The 15,215-nt window shown below is 49.9% G+C and overlaps 1 protein-coding gene across 8 annotated transcripts in view; it reads left to right on the top strand.

The window, feature by feature from the left end:
- Nucleotides 1–15,215, top strand: part of cmss1 (cms1 ribosomal small subunit homolog) — a 544,867-nt gene that overhangs the window by 15,235 nt on the left and 514,417 nt on the right. The window contains exon 1 of one of the 8 annotated variants that reach the window (XM_072513503.1): nt 8,021–8,048. The exons of the other annotated variants lie outside the window; for them this stretch is intronic. Within the exon in view, the coding sequence (XP_072369604.1) occupies nt 8,036–8,048 (13 nt within the window). The 5' untranslated portion in view covers nt 8,021–8,035. Of the gene's footprint in view, nt 1–8,020; nt 8,049–15,215 lie in introns of those variants that run through there. 8 annotated transcript variants of the gene reach the window in all.

The following is a 15,215-nucleotide window of genomic DNA, read 5'->3' on the forward strand; positions in this document are numbered from 1 at the left end:
CCACCCCCTGCTCCCTCACCTCATCAACGCCCTTGCAGTAGGGGCCCCAAGTACTCTTAAAACGTTTTATAAAATTCCACCCGGAACCCGTCTGGCTCGGGGCCTTCACTGCTTGCATTGCCCCCATATCCCCTACCACCTCCACCAGCACAATGGGGGCTCCCAATCCCTCCACCAGATCCTCCTCCACCCTAGGAAACTCCAAGCCCTCCAAACAACACCTCATTCCCTCCACCCCGCCCGAGGGTTCCAACTCATACAATCTCTTATAAAAGTCCCCGAACACCCCATCTACTTCCACCTGATCCAAGACGGTATTCCCCTCCCATATCCTTCATCTTCTGATCTCCCTCACCGCCTCCTGCTGCGACTGAATCCTACTGATACAACCCATCATCTTCCTTTGCCCCACTAGCTTTTCCAATGCCTGCCTCTTCCCCTCCTCCAGCTCTAGGGGCTCCAACCCAATCAGAAACTGCCCATATCCCCCGCCTCTCCAACCAACTCAGCCTTATACCACTTCTTGTAGAACCCCCTGAGCACCTCATTTATCTTTTCCAGCTCCGATACCAACTCCACCTTCTCCGCCCTGTTGCTCTTTTATCTGAACCACAAGATGCAAGTACGTTCCTTGTATTAGTTCAATTACAGTTTATTATTAAACACCGGCTTGGTTCTATGCGTAATAATCTACACGCGGCTACACATTAAACTACACCTAACAACTGAAATGACCTTTACTTAACTTCCAAGTGACCGGCTCTGTGCAGGTTAGATAAGGCCTTTATCTGGATCCTCACGGTGGAAACTGGAAGTCGTTAAAGGAAGGAGCCAATTCAACCATCCATGTTTTCTTGAGTAAGAGTAAGTGTGGTAGACCGTATTATATGTATTATGGTACCTGTGTTGGAGGTACTACTGTATTCGAGATACGTGGGTAAATCCCTGTCTGCTGGCTCCGCCCAGTAGACAGTATAAAGAGGTGTTCACCCCCCGGCTGCAGCCATTTTCTGTTATGAGCTGCTGGGGAACACATCTTGTCTAATAAAGCCTTCGATTATTCTCTAATCTCGCTTTCGCAATAATTGATCGTGCACCAATTTATTAGACAAGATATTGAAAGATGGAGCTCCGCATCAAGCCGGACCGTCTGCAACTGAGCCCCCACGCGGCAAACGCTTCGGCCACCTTTGATCACTGGCTAGCTTGCTTCCAGAGCTACATCAGGACGTCCACAGACACACCCACGGAGGACCAAAAGCTACAGATCCTCTATCGAGGGTGAGTCCCGAAATGTTTCCACTCATCAGGGACGCGCCTAACTACGCTGAAGCTATGGCACTGCTGAAAGAGCATTATATACGCCCAGTGAACCAAGTATATGCTAGACATCTTCTGGCCACCAGACACAAATCCCGGGGGAATCCCTGGACGACTTCTACCGTGCCCTGCCAGCCCTCGGTAGGAACTGCGACTGTCGGCAAGTTTCGGCTTCCGAGCGCACTTAACTCTTAATTCGGGCCGCCTTCGTCACAGGCATGCTGTCCATACAGATCTGCCAGCGGCTGTTAGAAGGGGATGCACTAGATCTTAAGGAGGCTAGGAGACTCCCAAACTCTTTAGAGTTGGCCTCCCGTAACGCCCAGGCGTACGCCACCGGCAGCGCGGCGCCCCCATGGACAGCATGGACCCCACCTGCTTCCGACCCGACCTCATCCTCCAATTCACCGCAAGCCTGCGCCGCACGGCAGGCGGTCAACGCCGGGGGGCCCAGAAGCTACTTTTGTGGGCAGACCAAACACCCCCGGCAACGCTGCCCGGCCCGATAAGCGACGTGCAAAGGATGCGGTAAGAAGGAGCATTTTGTGGCGGTATGCCAGGCCCGGTCGGCTGCCGCCGTCTCCACACCCCGCGGGCGACCCGGTCCCCCTGCCATTCTCCCCCTCGCAAGCCATGTGCAGCCCGTGGGTGCCGCCATCATGAACTCCGCAGCCCGCGTGCGGCCCATGGGCGCCGCCACCTTGTCCACCGACTGCCATGTACGACCCATGGGGGCGGCCAGCTTGGACGGCGCTGCAGGACCCCGACCCGACTGGCCGTTTATCGCCTGCTGCGACCTCCTTCACCGCTGTAAAACCCGGGGCCTCCCAGCGTCTGCCGTATCTCGCCTCCATTATTCTGGACCAGTCTCGGCCACGGAACCTCACGACCGCGATGACGCCGGTGGAACTCAACGGGCACAAGACGTCCTGCCTTTTCGACTCCGGGAGCACGGAGAGCTTTGTTCACCCCACCATTGTAAGGCGCTGCTCCCTCACGGTACACCCCGTTAAGCAGAAAGTCTCCCCGGCTTCCAGATCCTATTCTGTGGAAATCTGGGGGTACTGCATTGCGAACCTCACTATCCAGGCGTAGAGTTGAAAAACTTCCGGCTCTACGTCCTCCCCCACCTCTGCGCTGCCGCACTCCTGGACCTGGACTTCCAGTGCATCATCGAGGCTAGCAACAGCCCCTGGAGAGCCCAAGTGGTAGTTGTAAATACCGGGGAGAATCACAGGGTGGTCATTGACTACAGTCAGACCATCAACGGTACACGCAGCTCGACGCGTACCCCCTCCTACGCATATCTGATTATGGTCAATCAGATTGCACAATACCGGGTCTTCTCCACAGTGGACCTAAAGTCTGTCTACCACCAGCTCCCCATCCGCCCGGATGACCGCCAATACACTGCTTCGAAGCAGATGGCCGGCTCTTTCACTTCCTTAGAGTCCCCTTCGGTGTCACTAATGGGGTCTCGGTCTTTCAACGGGAGATGTACCGAATGGTTGACCGGTACTGATTGCGGGCCACCTTCCCGTACCTAGATAACGTCACCATCTGCGGCCACGATCAGCAGGACCACGCGCCAACCTCCGCAAATTCCTCCATACCGCCAAACTCCTTAATCTCACTTATAACAAGGAGAAATGTGTGTTCAGCACTGATTGCCTAGCCATCCTTGGCTACGTAGTGCAGAATGGAGTAATAGGGCCTGACCCCGACCGCATGCACCCCCTTATGGAGTTCCCTCTTCCCCACTGCCCCAAGGCCCTGAAATGATGCCTGGGGCTTTTCTCTTATTATGCCCAGTGGGTCCCCAATTACATGGACAAGGCCCGCCCACTAATCCAATCCACTGTTTTTCCCCTGTCGGCTGAGGCCTGCCAGGCCTTCAACCGCATCAAGGCGGACATCGCAAAGGCTACGATGCACGTTGTCGATGAGTCCCTCCCCTTCCCGGTCGAGAGCGACGCATCGGATGTAGCTCTGGCCGCCACCCTCAACCAGGAGGGCTAATAGCCTTCTTTTCCCGCACCCTCCATGCCTCTGAAATCCGACACTCCTCTGTCGAAAAGGAGGCCCAGGCCATTGTAGAAGCTGTGCGGCATTGGAGGCATTACATGGCCGGTAGGAGATTCACGCTCCTCACTGACCAACGATCGGTTGCTTTCAAGTTTAGTAATACGCAGCGGGGCAAGATAAAATACGATAAGATCCTGAGGTGGAGGATCGAGCTCTCCACCTACAATTATGAAATCCTGTATCGTCCTGGGAAGCTCAACGAGCCTCCTGACGCCCTACCCCGCGGTACATGGGCTAGCGCACAAGTGGACCGTCTCAGGACCCTACACGATGACCTCTGCCACCCGGGGGTCACCCGGTTCTTCCACTTCATCAAAACCCGTAACCTGACCTACTCCATAGAGGAGGTCAGGACCGTCACCAGAAACTGCCAAATCTGCACAGAGTGCAAGCCGCACTTCTACCGGCCAGATAAAGCACACCTGGTGAAGGCCTCCCGCCCCTTTGAGCGCCTTGGTATGGACCTCAAAGGGCCCCTCCCCTCCACCGACCGCAACACGTACTTTCTGAACGTGGTCGATGAGTTCTCCCGGTTCCCCTTCGCCATCTCCTGTCCCGACATGACTGCTGCCACCGTCATTAAAGCCCTCCACAGTATATTCACACTGTTCGGTTTCCCCACCTACGTACACAGCGATAGGGGGGCCTCCTTTATGAATGACGAGCTGCGTCAATTTCTGCTCAGCAAGGGCATTGCCTAAAGCAGGATGACCAGCTACAACCCACGGGGAAACGGGCAGGTGGCGAGGGAGAACGGGACAGTCTGGAAGGCCGTTCTGCTGGCCCTACGGTCTAGAAATCTCCCTGTCTCCCGCTGGCAGGAGGTCCTCCCCGATGCACTCCATTCTATACGGTCACTCCTGTGTACCACAACTAATGAAACCCCCCATGAACATCTTCTTGTTTTTCCCAGGACGTCCACCTCTGGGACATCACTCCCAATATGGCTGGCAGCTCCTGGACCCGTCCTGCTCCGGAGACATGCGCGGACCCATAAGTCTGACCCGTTGGTCGAGAGGGTCCACCTTCTTCATGTTAACCCGCCGTACGCCTACGTGGCACGCCCCGACGGACGCCAGGACATGGTCTCCTTCCGGGATCTGGCACCCGCTGGATCCCCACCCACGGCGCCCTCACCAACCCCTCCACCCGAACCATTCTTCTCTGCTCCACCCACTTCCCCACCAGCACACCTCACCACAGCCCCCGCCCCAGGAGGTTCCGTCCTCCCACTGGTTCCACCCGGAGATAACGAAGCAGAGGACTGCACGCTCCCGGAGTCGAAAATGCCTGAGTCTGCGCCTGCATCACCACAGAGACTGCGACGGTCGCAGAGGACCATCAAGGCCCCCGATCGATTGATTTCTTCATTGTAATTGTTACTGTGGTTGTTATTGTTACTGTTAAAGGCTTTGCCACCACCCCCGCCGGACTCTTTTTTTTTTCAACAGGAGGTGAATGCGGTAGACCGTATTATCTCTGTCTGCTGGCTCTGCCCAGTGGATGGTATAAAGAGGTGTTCATCCCTGGCTGCAGCTATTTTCTGTTATGAGCTGCTGGAGAACACATCTTGTCTAATAAAGCCTTCGATTATTCTCTAATCTCGCTTTCGCAATAATTGATTGTGCATCAGTAAGTTTATTAGTTACGAAAAAAAGAGTAAAAATAAATAATACATGCAACACACAGACACGCTTACCAGAAATAAGAATGATGAGAGTCCAAATGAACGTTAAAAGAATATACAAATGAAACCTTAGCTTGTCCCTTAGACATAAATGGTGGTATGTTGCGGCCGTTAAGTTGAATGATTTCGGTAGAGCTGACTTTGGGAATTTTGTGGTCGGTTCGAGACACTTGTGTGTCTCTGCAGGGATAACTGAGGAGGCTGTCTTGTTTCTTCCTGTTTGCTACCTGTCTGCTAGACAGCTTGCCACCAGCAAGAGTGAAATCACCTGCCTATGTCTGGAGGAGTGACTGAAGACTGGTGTTGCTTCTTGCTTCTGTTACTCACTGTTCTAAAGCCAGTTTTTAACCATTTTCTCTACGAATTCCTGGAATCGGGAAATAGGCACATCTTGCATCTGCAGTCTGCTTTCATCTCAGAATGTTTTACACAGTTTGAGATATAAATCAACAGGGGATTGTTTTTCAGATGTCTTATGAGATGTAGGAAACAGTCCAGGAAATTGTCTTCGCAAACACAGGAGATTAAAGCCCAGTCTATTGCATTTTCCCTACCGTTCTTTCGAGTGTTTCTGTTTGAGGTGGGCCTTGACACCCCTTCAGAGATGAAATTCCCAGGGGGCGATTCTCCGAGCCCCGCGCCGGGCCGGAGAATCGCCGCAACCACGCCCCGACGCCGGCACGCGGTTCTCGGAGGTGCGGGGAATCGGCGCCATTTGCGCCGCCGTGTGTGGCGCGGCTCCGGCCGTGGGCCACTGGAATTGGCGGGGCTGCCGATTCTCCGGCCCGGATGGGCCGAGCGGCCGCTCCGACACCCCTGGTCGCTGCTGGCGGGAACTCTACATAAACGCTCGGGGGGGGGCGGCCTGTGGGGAGGGGAGGGGGGGCTCCTTCACCGGTGGGGGCCTCAGATGGGGTCTGGTCCACGATCGGGTCCCACCAATCGGCGGGCTGCCCGGGCTTACTTCCTGGCGCAGCCGGCCCCTGAACACCGACCCCATGTTGGGTCGGGGCTGGCACGCGTAAGAAGTTCCCCGCGCATGCGCAGGATGGCGCGGCCGAACTGCGCATGCGCAGGATTGAGCTGCCCCAACTGCGCATGCGTGTGTTGGCGCGGCGCCCATTTGGCACTGCTTAAGGAGGCTGGAGTGGCGTGAACCGCTCCAGCGCCGTGCTGGCCCCCTGTGACAAAGTGTTGCTTGATAGTACTGTTAACGACACCTTCTCTCACTTTGCTGATGATCGAGCGTAGACTGATGGAGGGATAATTGGCCAAGTTGAAATTGTCCTGTTTTGATGGACAGACAAACCTGGTCAATTTTCCCCATTGCCATATAGATGCCAGTGTTGCAGCTGTACTGGAACAGCTTGGCTATGGCAAGGCTAGTTCTGAAGCATAATTCATCAGTATTATTGTTATTCCCAGTTTCCATCCATACTGATTCCGTACTATTGCTGGAATGTTGTCAGGACCCATAGCCTTTTCAGTATCCAGTGCCATCACACATTTCTGTTGCCATGTGGAGTAAATTGGCTGAAGACTCATCTGTGATGCGGGGGATGTCAGGAGGAGGGAAATGGATCATTCATTTAGCACTTTGGCTGAAGATGGTTGCATATGCTTCAGTCTTCTCTTTTGCATTAATGTGCTGGGCTCCCCCAACATTGATATTGGTGATGTTTATGGAGCCTCTTCCTTCAGTTTGTTGGTTTAATTGTCCACCACTTTTCATGACTGGATAATAATAATAATCTTTATTATTTTCACAAGTAGGCTTACATTAACGCTGTAATGAAGTTACTGTGAAAAGCCCGAGTCGCCACACTCCGGCGCCTGTTTGGGTTCACTGAGGGAGAATTCAGAATGTCCAATTCACCTAACAGCACGTCTTTTGGGAGCTGTGGGAGGAAACCGGAGCTCCCGGAGGAAACCCACGCAGACACGGAGAGAACATGCAGACTCTGCACAGACAGTGACCCAAACCGGGAATCGAACCTGGGACCCTGGCGCTGTGAAGCAACAGTGCTAATCACTGTGCTACCGTGCTGCCCTTATGTGCACAGAGGCTCAGAGATGGTCACCTGTTATTCTTTCTATATTATAATCTTTGTTTCCACAAGTAGGCTTACATTAAATGAAGTTACTGTGAAAAGCCCCTAGTCGCCACATTCCGTCGCCTGTTCAGGTACATGGAGGGAGAATTCAGAATGTCCAAATTATCTAACACCACGTCTTCCAGGAATTATGGGAGGAAATCGGAGTACCCGGAGGAAACCCACGCAGACACAGAGAGAACGTACAGACTCCGCACAGACAGTGACCCAAGCCGGGGTTCGAACCTGGGACCCTGGCACTGTGATGCAATAATGTGAACCACTGTGCTACCGTGCTGCTCACATGAAGTCTGCATAGTCCTGTTTTTTTTTAATGTGCAGTAACCCTTGAATTTACAAGGAGGGAGTACATTTTTGATACCCCCCACCTCATTTGTACAGAAGATGAGTAGTGCCACGGCAGGATGGTGTGTGGATGGTTGGTGTGATGATGTGGCAGGGCAAAGAGCTTAAATATCATCTATTTGTTGTGGGATCACTTTTCTTTGTCAGTTGCATGCTGCTTACACTGTTTGGCATGCAAGTAGTCTTGTTAGTTTCGCAAGTTTGACACCTCTTAATTTAACCTATGCCTTGTGCTGCCTGTTGCTGCCCTCTACTGGCAGCAACTGATGAAACAGACAAATCAGTCCTCACAACAGTTTGATTTAATACAGCGATTTAATACAGCTTTATTTAACTCACTAAAACTTCTTATTTAAACAGTACCATACTTTCAAGACTCACATCTTGAACTCAAAATACTACCTGATAGAGAGAACTTGTCCAGGCTCGCTCTGAGGGGATGTGTGCTGCTCTGAGTTCCCAGACTCAGGGTATTATTTTGCGAATGTTGGCCCCAGGTAATCGTTGCTGAAATCTCAAAATGTCCTGCTTTTTATAAGATTTTAGTTAAACAATCCTGTATCCCATTGGCATCATTCATTCTTGAGAGAGCCTTGTTTTTGCTGTTTCAATGCAAAGGTGTTATCAATGAAAAGTCCAGCTGCAAGTTATTCTGCCTGTTCCCACAAAAGTCATTTGCTTGAGCTTCATTTTTCACACACACAAACCTGTAGTATCTTTTGCCATCATGTCTCACGGCACAATTTCATTACTGTCATCACGGCACAATTAGCCATCTTTCCTACTCAGTATGCCCCTGGTATGGCTTCCTTCACTGTTCTTTGCACCAGGGTTGATCCCCCAGCTTGATGCTAAAGGTAGAGTGGGGGATATGCCAGGCCATGATTACAGATTATGGCTGAATACAATTCTACTGCTGTTGATGGCAAACAGCATCTCGTGCATGCGCAGTCCTAATGATGGGTTCAAGTCGGTTTGCTCTGTTGAACCGATGAATGCGAGGTTTCAGAGATGGGAAAGAGGGGAAGATATGGAAATGAAGGATCTGCAAGCTTGGAGGAGCTGGGAGAGAAGTAAGGGTCGGCACAGGGGCAAGGGTTTAGGTACCTGCAGGTTTGAGATTTTGTAAGGAAGGTTTTCCCGATAATGCCGGCCTCCTCGCTGTTGGAGGCGGTACTCGGGGCGGGGGGTGGAAAAGGGGTTCTATTGGCGATTATGGGAGGATCCTGGAGGAGGATAGGGTGTCCATGGAGGGGCTTACGGTAAAGTGGGAGGAAGAGCTGGGGGGGGTCGGCCGATGGAAGAGGGATTGTGGTGTGAAGTGCTGTGAAGAGTGAATGCCTCAACCTCGTGCGCGAGGTTAGGGCTGATACAATTGAAGGTGGTGTATAGGACGCACCTCGCACAATCAAAGGTGAGCTGGCTGAGGGGGTGGAGGATATTTTTGAGTGATGTGGGAGGGGCCCTGCAAACCATGGGTAGCACAGTGGTTAGTAAGTAGAATTTTGTAAACAAAAGGACCACCAGCCGAGCTTTCCCTAATTTGAGCTAGCCGGAGGGGAGGGTATATGATTTTCCCAATCCCGGCTAGTGGAAAGAGGGAGATTTGGTGAGCTGTTCTGTTCCTGGAATTACACGTGAGAGCAGTGACACAGTGGGGATTTCCCTGCAGTGTTTTAAATACTGCCACCAGTTCAGCAGCACAGCATTGCACCTTCATACATCCAATAGTACACTTGCTGGAGTGCAGTTTCAGGTAAGACAGGCAGCTCATTGTTAACCTGCTGCATGTCCTTCATGTTGACTTTGGCAATGTTTGTTTGTCTTCATTTTTTTTACAAATGGCAAATATTTGGGAACACGGCGGAGGTGGTTATACTCCTAAAACTATGATTCTCGTGGAGGGGGAGAGGGAGCAACGCAAAGAGAGTGGAATTAGTGTGGCTTGGTTTCACAGGTCGGCGCAACATCGAGGGCCGAAGGGCCTGTACTGCGCTGTAATGTTCTATGTACTATGTATATGTAGTACTGTTGTTTCAGAGTCCAGGATCCCAGGTTCAATTCCTGCTTGGGTCACTGTCTGTGCGGAGTCTGCACGTTCTCCCCATGTCTGTGTTGGTTTCCTCCGAGTGCTCCGGTACCTCTCGCAAGTCTCAAAAGATGTGCTTGTTAGGTGAATTGGACATTCTGAATTCTCCCTCCGTGTAACCGAACAGGCGCCGGAGTGTGATGACTAGGGGATTTTCACAGTAACTTCATTATAGTGTTAATGTAAGCCTACTTGTGACAATAATAAAGATTATAATTATTATGTTGATATATTTTGCTCCTGCCCGAAGCTGGAAAGGTTTTGGTGGGAGGCATTTAGCACTATCTCGGGAGGTTTGCATATGGATGTGGAGCCTAGTCCTCTAGAAGGCCTTTTTGGGGTGTCGGACTGGCTGAAGTTGCAGGTGGGTGCAGTTGCAGATGTTTTTGCCTTCGCCTCACTGAGGGGTGGAGGTCAGCTTCTCCGCCCTGTACCTCGGTATGGGGGGGGACATGCTGGAGTGTTTGACCCTGGAGAAGGTGAAGTTTGAGCTGAGGGGGGCGAAGGAGGGGTCTACAATTCTTGGGGTTTGTTTATTAGCCACTTCGGGTGTTGGCTGTCGCTGAATGCTAAGGAGGGGGGGGGGGGGAGGGGGGCTGTTTTCATCTTTGTTCTATGTTTTAGGTTTTATATTGTCGGGGTTTGGTTGTTGTTTTCTTTCTTTGTATGGCAAAAATGATGAAAATGTGGTGAATAAAAATATTTTTAAAAAATGCATGCCCAGTTTTGAGTTGCTAAATCTGTTCGAAATCTATCTGCTATAGCGCAGTGGGAGTGCCACAAAACATGATCGTGGGTATCCTCAATGTGGGAATGAAACAGTAGTTAGCACTGCTGCCTCACATGCCAGGGACCCGGGGTCGATTCTGACCTTGGGTGACTGTGTGGAGTTTGCATGTTCTCCCAATGTCTGCGTGGGCTTCCTCCGGGTGCGCCAATTTCCTCCCACAGCCCAAAGATGTGCAAATTAGGTGGATTGGCCATGCTAAATTGCCCCTTAATGTCTAATAGTTAGGTAAGGTAATAGGGAAGGGGCGTGGGCATCAGTTGGGTGCTCTTTTGGAGGGTTGGTGCAGACACGATGGATCGAATAGCATTCTCCTGCACTGTGGGTATTCTATGATTCTATGACTTTGCCTCTTCGAGGACTGAATAAGGTGGTCACTCCTACCGATACTGACGTGGACGGGTGCATCTGTGACAGGTAGAATGGTGAGGGCAAGGTCACATTGGTATTCCCCCCTTTGTTGGTTCTTTTACCACCTGCCACAAACCCAGTCTAGCATCTATGTCTTTTAGGGCTCAGTCAGCAGTGGTGAGAATTTATGAGGTTCAGAATCAATGTTGAGGGCTCCCAGCGCAACTCCCTCCCAACACCACCGCCACCTCTGAGCGGCCTGTTCTGCCAATGGGACAGGACACATCCAGGGATGTTGATGGTGGAGTCTGCGACATAGTCTGTTAGTTACGATTCTGTGAGTATGACTATATTTGGCTATTGCTCTACTGGTCTGTCAGACAGCTCCTCCAATTTTGGCATAAGCCCCCAAGATATTAGTAAGTATGAATCTGAAGGGTCGGCAAGGCTGGTTGTGCTGCTGCCATTTCCAGTGCCTACAGTGCCTAGTGTTTATACTGTTAGAACACTAAGCAAGCAATAATTGGAGTTTGTAACAAAGACTGTAATAATTGTGGAGTCTTTAATCATCATGTAATAGATTGGACAAATCAAACTGCCAAAGCTGGTGTGGAAGATGAGGTCGCCAAATGCTTTATGACTCCTTCCAAGGACAATGCATTGTGGAATCAACGAAACAAAATCATTTTACATCTAGTACTGCATTGTTTAATGAGCAAGAGTTAGTTAGTAATCTCATAAAAAAACCTCCTCTGGGAAAATGTAATCATAAACTTTATATAGAATTAATTGTATTGAGAGCAATATGCTGAAGTTGAAAACAAGGTCCTTAAAACTTAAACAAAGACAACTAAATGTGTAAGAGGGGAGCCCTGCCTAAGGTTTATCGGGTAAATAGACTAAATGTTATACCAGTAAATCACCAGTGGGAAATATTTAAAGAAACAGTTCAAAATGTTCACCAAAAATACATTACATTGAGAAATAAAAGCTTAGCAAGAGCAATTCCTCCATGGCTTACTAGGGAAGTTGAGGATGTGTTGGGATTAAAAGAAGGGCTTTATAATGTTGTGAAAGAGAGCTGTACGCCTAAGGATTCAGAGAGATGTAAAAACCACCAAAAAATTGATTAAAAAGGGAAACAACAGAATATGAGAGTAAACTAGCCAATAATATAAAAATGGACTGTAAGACCTTTTACAAATAAATTTTGGTCCCTTAGAGACAGGAAACATAATAGGAATGAGAGAATGACACAGAAGTTGAACAAATATTTTGTGTCCGTCTGTTCAGTGAAAGATAGAAATTACACTGCAGAAATAGAGGGTGATCAAGAGGCTAATAAAATTGAAGGCCATAAAGTAATTAATATCACCAGAGAAAAAGTATTAGAGAAAATTCAAGGGACCTAAAGCTCACAGATCACTCGGACCTGGTTGCTTTCATCCTCTGGTTCCACAAGAGGTAGCTGTAGAGGTAGTGGATACACTGCTTAGGATTTTCAAAAATTCCCTTGATTCTAGAATGGCCCCAGTGGATTTAATGTCTCAGGGAATCGAGGGACATGGGAGTGTGCAGCAAAATGGAGTCGAGGCAGAAGGTCCAATGTGTATTGACAGTCAGAAAGATCTAGGTGTACAGGTCCACAGGTCACTGAAAGGGGCAACACAGCTGGAGAAGGTAGTCAAGAAGGCATACGGCATGCTTGCCTTCATTGGCCAGGGCATTGAGTATAAGAATTGGCAAGTCATGTTGCAGCTGTACAGAACCTTAGTTAGGCCACACTTGGAGTATAGTGTTCAATTCTGGTCGCCACACTACCAGAAGGATGTGGAGGCTTTAGAGAGGGTGCAGAAGAGATTTACCAGGATGTTGCCTGGTATGGAGGGCATTAGCTTTGAGGAGTGATTGAATAAACTCGGTTTATTCTCACTGGAACGACGGAGGTTGAGGGGTGACCTGATAAAGGTCTACAAAATTATGAGGGGCATAGACAGAGTGGATAGTCAGAGGCTTTTTCCTAGGGTAGAGGAGTCAATTACTAGGGAGCATAGGTTTAAGGTGCGAAGGGCAAGGTTTAGAGGAGATGTATGAGGCAAGTTTTTTACACAGAGGGTAGTGGGTGCCTGGAACTCGCTGCCGGAGGAGGTGGGGGAAGCAGGGACGATAGTGACATTTAAAGGGCACCTTAATGAATACATGAATAGGATGGGAATAGAGGGATACGGACCCCGGAAGTGTAGAAGATTTTAGTTTAGACGGGCAGCCTGGTCGGCACAGGCTTGGAGGGCCGAAGGGCCTGTTCCTGTGCTGTACATTTCTTTGTTCTTTATTCTTTGTGTCTGGTAGGGTCCTGCAGGGATCAGCGTTGGGGCCCTTGCTGTTTGTGGTTTATATAAGTGATTTAGATATGAATGTAGGAGGGTTGATCAGTAAGTTTGCGGATGATATGAAAATTGGTGGCGAGGTAAATAGTGAGGAGGATAACCTTCGATTACAGGAGGATATAGATGGGATAGTCAGATGGGCTGATCAGTGGCAAATGAAATTCAATCCGGATAAGTGAGAGATGATGCATTTGGGCAGGACAAACAAGGCAAGGGAATATATGCTAAACGGCAGGACCCTAGGAAGCACCGATGATTAGAGGGACCTTGGTGTGAATGTAATAGGTCAGGTGGATACAGTGGCTAAGAAGGCATATGGTATACTTGGCTTTATTAACCGAGGCATAGAGTTTAAGAGCAGGGAGGTTATGCTGGAACTATATAAAACGTTGGTTAAGCCACAGCTAGAGTATTATGTGCAGTTCTGCAATCCACATTCTAGGAGGGATGTGATAAGCCTCCCAGGTGCAAGGGTACGTGATGTCTCGGATCGTGTTTTCCGGGTCCTTAAGGGGGAGGGGGAGCAGCCCCAAGTCGTGGTCCACATTGGCACTAACGACATAGGTAGGAAAGTGGATAAGGATGTTAGGCAGGCTTTCAGGGAGCTAGGATGGAAGCTCAGAACTAGAACAAACAGAGTTGTTATCTCTGGGTTGTTGCCCGTGCCACGTGATAGTGAGATGCGGAATAGGGAGAGAGAGCAATTAAACACGTGGCTACAGGGATGGTGCAGGCGGGAGGGATTCAGATTTCTGGATAACTGGGGCTCTTTCTGGGGAAGGTGGGACCTCTACAGACAGGATGGTCTACATCTGAACCTGCGGGGCACAAATATCCTGGGGGGGAGATTTGTTAGTGCTTTTTGGGGGGGTTTAAACTAATGCAGCAGGGGCATGGGAACCTGGATTGTAGTTTTAGGGTAAGGGAGAATGAGAGTATAGAGGTCAGGAGTACAGATTTGACGTCGCAGGAGGGGGCCAGTGTTCAGGTAGGTGGTTTGAAGTGTGTCTACTTCAATGCCAGGAGTATACGAAATAAGGTAGGGGAACTGGCAGCATGGGTTGGTACCTGGGACTTCGATGTTGTGGCCATTTCGGAGACATGGATAGAGCAGGGACAGGAATGGATGTTGCAGGTTCCGGGGTTTAGGTGTTTTAGTAAGCTCAGAGAAGGAGGCAAAAGAGGGGGAGGTGTGGCGCTGCTAGTCAAGAGCAGTATTACGGTGGCGGAGAGGATGCTAGATGGGGACTCATCTTCCGAGGTAGTATGGGCTGAGGTTAGAAACATGAAAGGAGAGGTCACACTGTTGGGAGTCTTCTATAGGCCTCCAAATAGTTCTAGGGATGTAGAGGAAAGGATGGCGAGGATGATCCTGGATAAGAGCGAAAGTAACAGGGTAGTTATTATGGGAGACTTTAACTTTCCAAATATTGACTGGAAAAGATATAGTTCGAGTACATTAGATGGGTCGTTTTTTGTACAGTGTGTGCAGGAGGGTTTCCTGACACAATATGTTGACAGGCCAACAAGAGGCGAGGCCACATTGGATTTGGTTTTGGGTAATGAACCAGGCCAGGTGTTGGATTTGGAGGTAGGTGAGCACTTTGGGAACAGTGACCACAATTCGGTGACGTTTACGTTAAGGATGGAAAGGGATAAGTATACACCGCAGGGCAAGAGTTATAGCTGGGGGAAGGGAAATTATGATGCCATTAGACGTGACTTGGGGGGGATAAGGTGGAGAAGTAGGCTGCAAGTGTTGGACACACTGGATAAGTGGAGCTTGTTCAAGGATCAGCTACTGCGTGTTCTTGATAAGTATGTACCGGTCAGGCAGGGAGGAAGGTGCCGAGTGAGGGAACCGTGGTTTACCAAAGAAGTGGAATCTCTTGTTAAGAGGAAGAAGGAGGCCTATGTGAAGATGAGGTGTGAAGTTTCAGTTGGGGCGATGGATAGTTACAAGGTAGCGAGGAAGGATCTAAAGAGAGAGCTAAGACGAGCAAGGAGGGGACATGAGAAGTATTTGGCAGGAAGGAGCAAGGAAAACCCA

The sequence above is a fragment of the Scyliorhinus torazame genome, chromosome 8, assembly GCF_047496885.1.
Source record: "Scyliorhinus torazame isolate Kashiwa2021f chromosome 8, sScyTor2.1, whole genome shotgun sequence".
Taxonomy (NCBI): Eukaryota; Metazoa; Chordata; class Chondrichthyes; order Carcharhiniformes; family Scyliorhinidae; genus Scyliorhinus; species Scyliorhinus torazame.